The sequence below is a fragment of the Mesocricetus auratus genome, unplaced genomic scaffold, assembly GCF_017639785.1.
Source record: "Mesocricetus auratus isolate SY011 unplaced genomic scaffold, BCM_Maur_2.0 Super-Scaffold_100027, whole genome shotgun sequence".
NCBI lineage: Eukaryota > Metazoa > Chordata > Mammalia > Rodentia > Cricetidae > Mesocricetus > Mesocricetus auratus.
The window spans coordinates 21,292,800-21,303,057 of NW_024429208.1; the positions used below are offsets into that span (position 1 = coordinate 21,292,800).

The 10,258-nt window shown below is 44.5% G+C and overlaps 1 protein-coding gene across 2 annotated transcripts in view; it reads right to left on the minus strand.

The window, feature by feature from the left end:
* Dnajc12 (DnaJ heat shock protein family (Hsp40) member C12) overlaps positions 1-7,245 on the minus strand; it is a 31,996-nt gene extending 24,751 nt beyond the window's left edge. For both annotated transcript variants that reach the window (XM_013113814.3, XM_040732281.1), the window contains exons 1-2: positions 7,019-7,245; positions 2,739-2,817 (exon numbers count right to left, since the gene is read on the minus strand). In XM_013113814.3, coding sequence (XP_012969268.1) covers positions 2,739-2,817; positions 7,019-7,096 — 157 coding nt within the window. In that variant the 5' untranslated portion in view covers positions 7,097-7,245. The remainder of the gene's footprint in view (positions 1-2,738; positions 2,818-7,018) is intronic.
* Positions 7,246-10,258: the final 3,013 nt, after the last annotated feature.

Sequence of the window (10,258 nt, forward strand, 5' to 3'; positions counted from 1 at the left end):
CAGGAAGATCTCTGAGTTCGAGACCAGCCTGGTCTACATATAAGAGTTGCAGAGCAGCCAGGGATACATAAAGAAGCCCCATTTCAGGCCGGGCGTTGGTGGCGCACGCCTTTAATCCCAGCACTTGGGAGGCAGAGGCAGGCGGATCTCTGTGAGTTTGAGGCCAGCCTGGTCTACAAGAGCTAGTTCCAGGACAGCCTCCAAAGCCACAGAGAAACACTGTCTCGAAAAACCAAAAAAAAAAAAAAAAAAAAAAAAGCCCCATTTCAAAGAGAAAAAAAAAAAAGAGAATGAATTTGATGCCTACTAAATCATATATTTAAAAACAAAAAGCTGACCCAAATGTAAGAGTTTTGTATATTAGAAACTTTTTCCAAGATTTATCTTATTGTTTATGCAACCATCCCCTGTGAGAAATATTTTTTAAATATTTTATTTATTTATTGTGTATACAGTCTTCTGCCTGCATGCCAGCGGAGGGCACCAGATCTCATTCAAGGTGGTTGTGAGCCACCATGTGGTTGCCGGGAATTGAACTCAGGACCTCCGGAAGAACAGTCAGTGCTCTTAACCGCTGAGCCATCTCTGCAGCCGAGAAATATTTTTTACAATGATTTTTTTTTTTTTTTGGTTTTTACGAGACAGGGTTTCTCTGTATTGTTTTGGAGGCTGTCGGTCCAGCCCGGCCTCGAACTCACAGAGATCCGCCTGCCTCTGCCTCCCGAGTGCTGGGATTAAAGGTGTGTGCCACCAACACCCGTACAATGATTTTTTTTATTTAAATTAGAAACATGCATGCTTCAAATGTCAATCCCAGCTCCCTCTCCCATGCCTCCTCCCTTGTCCCTCCACCAGTACCCCCCCAAGCCCAATCCCCACATCATTTCCCAGGGAGGGTGAAGCCCTCCTTGGGGGGATCTCCAGAGTCTGTCATTTCATCCAGGGCAGGACCTAGGCCCTTCCCCATGTGTCCAGGCTGAGAGAGCATCCCTCCATGTTGAATGGGCTCCTAAAGTTCATTTGTACGGCATGGTAAACACTAATCTACTACCCAAGGCCCCAGAGATTTCTGAGGCCTCCTCACTGAGACTACATTCATGGAGTCTGGATCAGTCCCCTGTTGGTCTCTTAGCCATCAGTCTGGGGTTCAAGAGCTCCCCCTTGTCCAGTCAGCTGAGAAATATTTTTAAATGTTAAAAAAAAATCCACCAGGACCAGATGACCAAATAACAGGCTTGTATGCTTGTTTGTACATGCAAGGTCTCACTATGCAGCCTTGGCTGGCCTGGAACTCACTATGTAGACCAGGCTGGCCTGAACTTAAGAGATCCACCTGCCTCTGCCTCCCAAGCCCTAGGATTACAGGTGTGCACCACGACACCTGGCTCCTCTTTTCTTTCTTTTGAAGGAGTTCATTATCTCGGGGATTTCACTAGTAAAGCTGACTGACACAAGGGATTGTCTAGATCAGGTGGGCTTGTCTGTGCTGAACTGCCTTCACCGATGTGGGAGACACAGCCTGGAAGTGGGCAGGACCACCCTCGGGTCTGGGGCCCGGAGGACTTTATAAAGCAGAAAAAGCTAGCTGAGTACTAAGCATGCAAGCTTTCATTTCACTCTGGTTTTGTTCTTTAAGATGTACTTGTGAGCCGGGCGTTGGTGGCGCACACCTTTAATCCCAGCACTCGGGAGACAGAGGCAGGCGGATCTCTGTAAGTTCGAGACCAGCCTGGACTACCAAGCGAGTTCCAGGACAGCCTCCAAAGCCATAGAGCAACTCTGTCTCGAAAAACAAAAAACAAAAAACAAACAAACAAAAAAAAGATGTACTTGTGTACTTGTGTATTCATTCATTCAATCAATATGTATGCCTGCATGCCAGAACACTGTATACATAATATTCAAAAAAAAAAGAAAAAGGTCCAAGGTCTTGAACAACTCTGTCCTTGACGGGACTAATGGCTTCAAGTTCCTGCCTTGACTTCTCCAAAACGACAAACTGTGACCTGGAATTGTAAGCTAAAACGAACCCTTTCTCCTCTAACTTGCTTCCTGTCATGCATTTTATCACAGCCTCAAAGATGAAGCTCTGACATGGGAAATGGAGATAAAATGGAAAAAACGGGCGCACAGCAGGAAAGGGCGCGTCTCTGAATGTCCTGCAAAGACAACTGGTGACAGCTGCTTTACATATAACAAGGGTGTATCGGTTTCCATTCCTGTTGTTTTGATAAAATGCCCTGACAAAGCAGCCCAGGGAAGAAGGGCTTATTCTGGCTCACAATTCCAGGGTAGAGTCCATCATGGCAAGAGTTTTGGGACAAGAACTTGGGGCAGCTGGTCACATGATTCACAGTCAGGAATCAATGAGGAATGAACGCCCCTGCTCAGCCTCCTTTGTATGACACCCAGGACCCCGGCCCAGGAATAATGCCACCTCCCACAGCCTCATTCTTCTCACCTCGGTTAACCTAATCAAGATAACCCCACACAGCTGGACTGTGGTGGAGCACACCTTTACCCCAGCACTCCGGAGGCAGAGGCGGGCAGATCTCTGTGAGTTCGAGGCCAGCCTGGTTTACAGAGCCAGTTACGGAACAGCCTCCAAAGCTACACAGAGAGAAACCCTGTCTTGAAAAAAAACAGAAAAAAGAAAAAAAGAAAAGCCAAAGAAAAAGAAAAGGAAAGAAAGAAAGAAAAGAAAAAAGAAACAGAAACAGCCATTAGTAAATTCTTACCAGCTTTGGAGTTTTCTGGTTGCTTGTCAGGGTGACATTCCAGAGCTCTGACCTTAAATTCTGCCAAGATTTGCTCAACCTAAAACAAAAAGCAGTGTTTCAAATAACAAGGGCAAACTGAGGAAACTTATTCTCAAGCTTCCTAATGCTGAGATCCTTTAATACAGTTCCTCATGTTGTGGTGACCCCCCAACCATAAAATTACTCCATTGCTCTTCGTAACTGTCATTTTGTTACTGTTATGAATCATAATGTTAATATCTGATATGTGATCCAAGGGGTTGAGGCCCACAGGTTGAGAACCTCTAGTTACATCATGTAAAACCATGAAGAAAACTTGACTTCAATGCCTAGTACCCATGTAAAAATCAGGCCTGGAGACCCACCCGGGAAATCCCAGTGGAGGGGTGCAGACAGGAGAATCTGGTGGTCACTAGCCAGCTAGTCAGCTCAGTCTGGTGAGCTGAGACTGTCTCAAAACAATAAGGTGGAAAACAATCAAGGAAGACAACATTAACCTCTGGTCTTTATATACACACGTGCACAATTGTACATTAAAAGAGAATCAAATGTCTTCAACTGTCCAGTAGCTGTACCATGTATAATAAAGCCCAGATATGGATATTGGGGTTCAAATGGAAGATCAGAGAGGCAAAGCAGCCAGCTGCTAGAGAGTTCTCACCTCTACTAATGCTCAAACCGAAAGGGGTGATCCACTGAACCTCAGATTGCATCTCCATACTGCACTGCTCTCCACCAAGCCTCAGAATCCTAGACTACTCTGCTACTCTCCTCAATGTGGCTGGAGACTGAGTGCCTAAGACCGATTTTGCTTCTTCCTTATATACCGCTCTAGTGCTGGGATTAAACGTGTGAGCTCTGTTACTCTTTTAGGCTGATTCACTCTTGTGGAGCCCTGGGTGGCCTTGGACTCACAGAGATCCATCCACCTCTCTGTCTCCTGAGTCCTGGGATTAAAGGTGTGTGCCACCACTGCCCAGCTAACCAGTGTGGCTGGCTCTGCATTCTGATCCTGCAGGCAATCTTTATTAAATCATAAATAATATATCACCACAGATAACTATGCCTACAATTCTAACACTCTGAGGCAGAGAGCAGGGGAACCAGATATTCAGTCTTGCCTAAAAAGGATGTTTGGGCCAAAAGTGGAATAGAAAACCTGGTGTGTGTATATACAACAAGGTCATGCTATGTAGCCCTAGCTGACCTGGAATTTATTATGTAGACCAGGCTGGCTTCAGACTTTTTTTTTTTTTGTATCACATTAGAAAGCATCCTGGGGTGGGGAGCAGTTAGAGAGATGGTTAGAGAGATGGCTCAGTGGTTAAGAGCACTGACTGTTCTTCTAAAGGATCTGGGTTCAATTACCAGCATCGACATAAGCAGCTTACAACTATCTAACTACAGTTCCAGGGGACCCTACACCCTCACACAGGCATAAAGGCAGTCAAAACACCAATGCACATAAAATAAAGAATAATTTTTAAAAAAAGAAAGAAAGCTGGGCAGTAGTGGTGCATGCCTTTAGTCCCAGAACTTGGGAGGCAGAGGCCGGCAAATCTCTGTTCTGTGAGTTGGAGACCAGCCTGGTCTACAGAGTGAGTGAAACCCTGTCTCAAAAAACAAGACAGAACAAAAAACAGACAAACAAAAAAAAGAAAACATCCTAGGGACCCTAGTTCTTGCCAGGCAGAGGTAGGCAGATCTCTGTGAATTCAAGACTAGCCTAGGCTACATAGTGAGTTCCAAGACAGACTGGGATATGGAGAGACAGAGACAGAGACAGAGACAGAGACAGAGACAGAGACAGAGACAGAGACAGAGAGAGACCTTGTTTCAAGAACAGAAAGAGAGAGAGAGAGAGAGAGAGAGAGAGAGAGAGAGAGAGAGAGAGAGAACAGCATCTGGGGCCATGACCTCTGCATAATGTGGATGCATGTGTGCAAACACACATGTAAAAATACGTTTTAAACATTATGGTACCAGTCTATGGAAGCAAACTGGCAGTGCTAACATGCCATTGCTACTTCCTTCTTTATACTTTTTTAGATTTGCCAATTTAATTTAAGAAAATGGCTCATATCCGTCTTTCATTACTTCAGGGTTAAGCACAAACCTTCTGTGGGGCTGACCTTGAGTAAACCAGTAAAGGAGGCTGGTTTGTTTCCAGAGAGTTCTATCTGTCTCCCACGGTCTCCATCCCACATGCCCAGGGCCGAATGCAGTCTGTGGACAGACAAAGCCCTTTACACCAAGGTCCACTAGGCCCTGCCTTCCTGATACAATATCTAGTTATCTGTCTGTACAGTTGCCTATCCTGCTGGCAGTAAACAGAAACCATGTTTGACTTTACTCACAGTCAAATAAACCAAGACATTGAGAGGGTGACAGAACATGACCAGTGTTTCTGGACTCAAACACCAGTGTTCTCCTGACCCTTAAATAAATGTACATTTCTAAAAGTGAACTAAAGCACATATATATATATATATATGTATATATATAATGCATATATGCAAAGAACGTATTATGCATACTATATATTCCTACTCTTTGATCCAACCATTCTAGTTCTAAAAATTTGTCTGGAGAAAAAATATGAAACGGGACAAGAATTTAGCTCTATAATGTGTGGTTTAGCGAGAGACACAGACCATCAGAGCCACGATGAGGCCAAAAGGCAAGGCTTTCTCCAGAACACAAGCTGCAGCGCTGTCCCCAAGAGAGGGGAATACAGCACCTCTGAAAAGGAGTTTGGGGTTTTACAGTGATTTTAGATGGGCAGGAATGTGGCGGGAGAGCATTAAGGAGAAAGGAACTGTTACAGGCAAGAGGGGACTGCAGTAGGCAAAATTGTTTTGGGGGTAGAGGTGGGAGTTCTGGCCATTAGAATAGCAGGAGGCTGTATCTGGGTCATCCATCTTGGTGTCTTAAGTGACTCCATCTTGAGCCAAAGATTTGGTCCAACAGTGAAGAAAAAAAACCCACAAAATTTAAATTAAAATGTATGTATCTATAATAGGATATTTCTTTAAACTAATTGTAACTATAGGTATCAAAAAATTTGCTTTGTGGCTGGGCATGGTAGCTCATGCCTTTAATCCCATCCCCTGTGAGGGAGGCAAGCGGATGTCTGTGAATTCAAGACCAGTCTGGTCTATATAGTTAGTTCCAGGCCAGCTAGAACTACATAGTGAGACTCTGTCTAAAAATAAATACATACATATATACATACATACATACACACACACAAACATACTAGGTAAATACTTTAAAATGTATTGCAGGCTATATGAAATAAATTTACAAAATTCCAAGTATAGAGTATCCCTATGCATCCAAACAGAACTCAAACATACATACATACATACATACATGTAGGTACTCACATATGTACATAAAACAAAAATAATAAACAAGTCCTTCAAGTTATAACACATTTGTTTCAATTATATGGTGTCTAAGGAAAGCATTAATTTCTTTAAAGGAAGAATCTGCTCTCAGATTTTATATATAACTTGATTTAAGTGATTTGAAGTTATAATAGTACTTGGATTCCTCATATGCCATACTAGTATATAATATATGGCACATATATACATTTTAATATTGCCTACAATAACGTTTTCCATAACAGAACCACACTGTACTCTCAGCAAAGCACCTTGTAATCATAAATGAAATGTGTAGCCGGTAACAACCCTACTGCGTTCTTCAGAATTCACTTAGGTACAGGCAGACACTGATGGTGAGAAGAAATGTTATTTCCCCAAATCCATGAGACGTTTGCTGAATCAGGCGACTACAGGCGGATGGCTCCGCCTACTGAGTTCTAAATCACAGCCTTTATTGTTTCTCTAAAGCAGTGGTTCTCAACCTTCCTAATGCTGCGACTCTTTAATACAGTTCTTCAAGTTGTGGTGACTCCCAACCATAAAATTATTTGGTTGCTACTTCAGAACTGCAATTTTTGCTACTGCTAGGAACTGTAATGTAAATATCTGATGTGCATCCCTAAAGGGGTCGCGACCCAAAGGTTGAGAATCGCTCCTCTAAAGTAAATAAAACTGTCTGAATGTGGTCCCTCTCCCACATAACACTGTCAAGTTCATAGTACTCCCCTCAAATTAACCAGCAAGCATTTAAATCCTTCAATGTCTCTACACCGAAACTCCTTTAAGATGGTACGAGACTAGAGTTCCAGGAGATGTGGCTAAAATCTCAAAGCCGACCTGGTGAGAGTGCGCAATCCTGCTTACCGAAGAGAGCTCGTCACATCCCAGCAGGGCGTAGTAGTCCTCGGCGCCCTCCGGCCTGTAGTTCAGTATGGCATCCATTTACAAGGGATGACTAGTCCTCGCCGCCGGCGCCACTGACACGGTGAGCTTCGGGGTAACCGCAAAGCTCTTTACATTTCAGCAGCACTTTCCAAAGCAGCCAGCTCGGACAGCGGATGTCAACCCAGTCCTTGGCAAACACAGTTTCTCATTGGCTGTTTGCCCAGGAGAGCACCTGCCGTGCGGGGCTGCTGGGATCTGTAGTTTGGAGTTTCTGATTTTGTTGTGTTGTTGTGTTGCTTTGCTTTCATTGAAAAGCAATTTTTCATACAATATATTCTGATTACGGCTTCCGCTCTCCCAACTCTTCCCAGATCCTCCCAACCTCCCCAGCCACCCAACCCCATGCCCATTTTTTCTTTCTCTCTTTAGAACACTAACAAGCAAACAAACAAAAACAATACTAAAAGCCCCGTCTGGCTTGAACCTTTGCAGGCTCTGTGCACGCTCCATGAGATCATATGTGTATCAGTGTGTTTGTGGTTTGACGAGGTGATTTTTCCCTATCAGCAGATATAAGGTGTATTTTTACAAACTTCCCACTCTAGCATTGCTCTGTTATCAAGATAGTTCATATTTTCCTAATCTTTTAAGAGACAGAAGAAAATCTGAACTGAGTTTTTAAGATTTGTTCAGCAGGAATAGTGGGTACTTTTTTTTACGAGTTTAAATTAGATTGTCATTTTTTAAAAGATTTATTTATTTATTATGCATACAGTGTTCTGCCCAGGTGATTGTGAGACACCATGTGGTTGCTGAGAATTGAACTCAGGACCTCTGGAAGAACAGCCAGTGTCCTTAATCTCTGAGATGTCTCTCCAGCCCTAGCTTGTCATTTTTAGCAGTCGTAGATGTAGTCCAGTGGGTAGCGCTTAAGTGCCACCAGCCAGGACCAAAGAGAGAGAGGAGAGGGAGAAGGTGAAGGAAATTAAGAAGAGATCATACATTTTGGGTTTTTGTTTTGTTTTTGGTGTTTTATTTTTGTTTTGTTTTGTTTTTCTGAGGGGGTGGTTTTTTGAGACAGGATTGCTGTCCTGAAACTAACTGTACACCTGGCTGGCCTCGAACTTTCTGAGATCTGCCTGCCTTTGCCTCCCAAGTGCTGGAATTAAAGGCGTGCGCCACCCGGCCAGAGATCATACATCTTGAAAACGGTGGCTGGAGGCAGCCGGCAGGTAAGAACACTTGCTGCACGCCCGAGTTCAGTTTCCAGCGCCCAGCACCATTAATTAACCCCAGATCCCAGAGATCAGCACCTCTGACTTCCACAGACGCCTGTGCTCACATGCACAGACCCACCTGCAGACACACACACCTACACGTAATTAAAAATAATAAAAATTAAACAGATTAAGGAGCCAAGTATGATGGTTCACACCTAGAATCCTGTCTCAGCACATCAGATGATCAGGATATGAGGAGTTCAAAGGTCAGCCTTGCCTGCATAGCCAGCCTAAGGTTTGAGAACAGCCTGGGATACAAGCATGGTGATACATGCCTTTAAAGCCAGCATTTGGAGGCAGAGGCAGGAAGATCTCAGAGTTTAAGGCCAGCCAGCCTGGTCTCCAGGTGGAGTTCCAGGGCAGCCAGGGCCACACAAAGAAACCCTATCTTGAAAAACCAAAAAAGAGGAAAATTAAGGTCAATCTATATTATGGACACAGTTCTGGGACAATGGCAGAGCTGAACCTGTGAACAAGGCGGCTTCAGTCCCAAAGCAAGCTGGGCTCAGAGCAAGGTCATGGCTGATTCTGGAAAGGACCCTTACAAATCCCAACAAGACCTACAAAATGTATGTAGATGCCAACTAAAGACGGGTGGTCCTGTTAAGCCACTTCTAATTCAGAGAAAGAGGATGATTGCCTCCAGGTAAGAATGATAGTGACCAGCCGGGCATTGGTGGCGCATGCCTTTAATCCCAGCACTCGGGAGGCAGAGGCAGGTGGATCTCTGTGAGTTCAAGGCCAGCCTGGTCTACAGAGTGAGTTCCAGGACAGCCTCCAAAGCCACAGAGAAACCCTGTCTCGAAAAACCAAAAAACAAACAAACAAACAAAAAAACAAAAACAAAAACAAAAAAAAAGAATGATAGTGACCATGACAAGCCCCAACCGCAATTATTCCAGACCATGTGACACTGGAACACTGCCTAACGGCTGTGACACTGACCTATCAGCACCGTGTTCTGCGTAGTATATATATGAAAAGACCACATCACAGTCCATCATGACAGGGAAGCTAAGGCAGCGCCTGAATTCACAACCAGAAGGAAACAGCAAAGCACACGCGGTACTTCTTAGCCTGTGTTCTCCATGTATTCAGTCCGGGGCCCCATCCAAGGGAAATGTTGACACCTGTGGTTTTCCCACCTCGGTTAACACAATCCAGATAATCACAATCACGGGCATCCCCAGAGCCTGGTCTCTTGAGTGATTCTGGATTCCGGAGTCTCTGATAACACTGCCCAAGGTCATAGCTGTCTATAACCTCAGCACTGGATTGTACAGATGGGTAGATGCCTGGAGTTTGATGACAACCCAGGCTAGCCAAAGTGGTCAGTCCGTCAGTCGAGAGACTATCTAAAAATAGGAGAAGCTGGGCAGCCCTTGCTTTAATACTAGCAACAGAGAGGCAGAAGTGGGTCTCTGAATTAGAGATCAGACTGGTCTAGATAAAGACTACCAGGCCGGGAGCTGGAGAGATGGCCCAGCGGTCAAGAGCACTGGCTGCTCTCCCAGAGATCCTGAGTTCAATTCCCAGTTCACAACCATAAACAGTGTGACTTGATGCCCTTTTCTGACAGAGCACTGGTATACATAAAATAAATTAATAAAAAAAAAAAGAGAGTGCCGGGCCGTGGTGGCGCACACCTTTAATCCCAGCACTCGGGAGGCAGAGGCAGGTGGATCTCTGTGAGTTTGAGACCGAGCCTGGTCTACCGAGTGAGTTCCAGGACAGGTTCCAAAACAATACAGAGAAACCCTGTCTCGGAAAAAAAAAAAAAAAAAAAAAAGAGAGAGAGAGAGAGTACCAGGCCAGCTAGGGCTGCATAATGAGACCCTACCTCAAAACTAAAGAAATGATGGAGATCCGTAGAGGAACACAGCCAAAACTCTCTGGTTTTCCTGAGCACACTGTGCACACACGAGTGAGCTTGTGCACA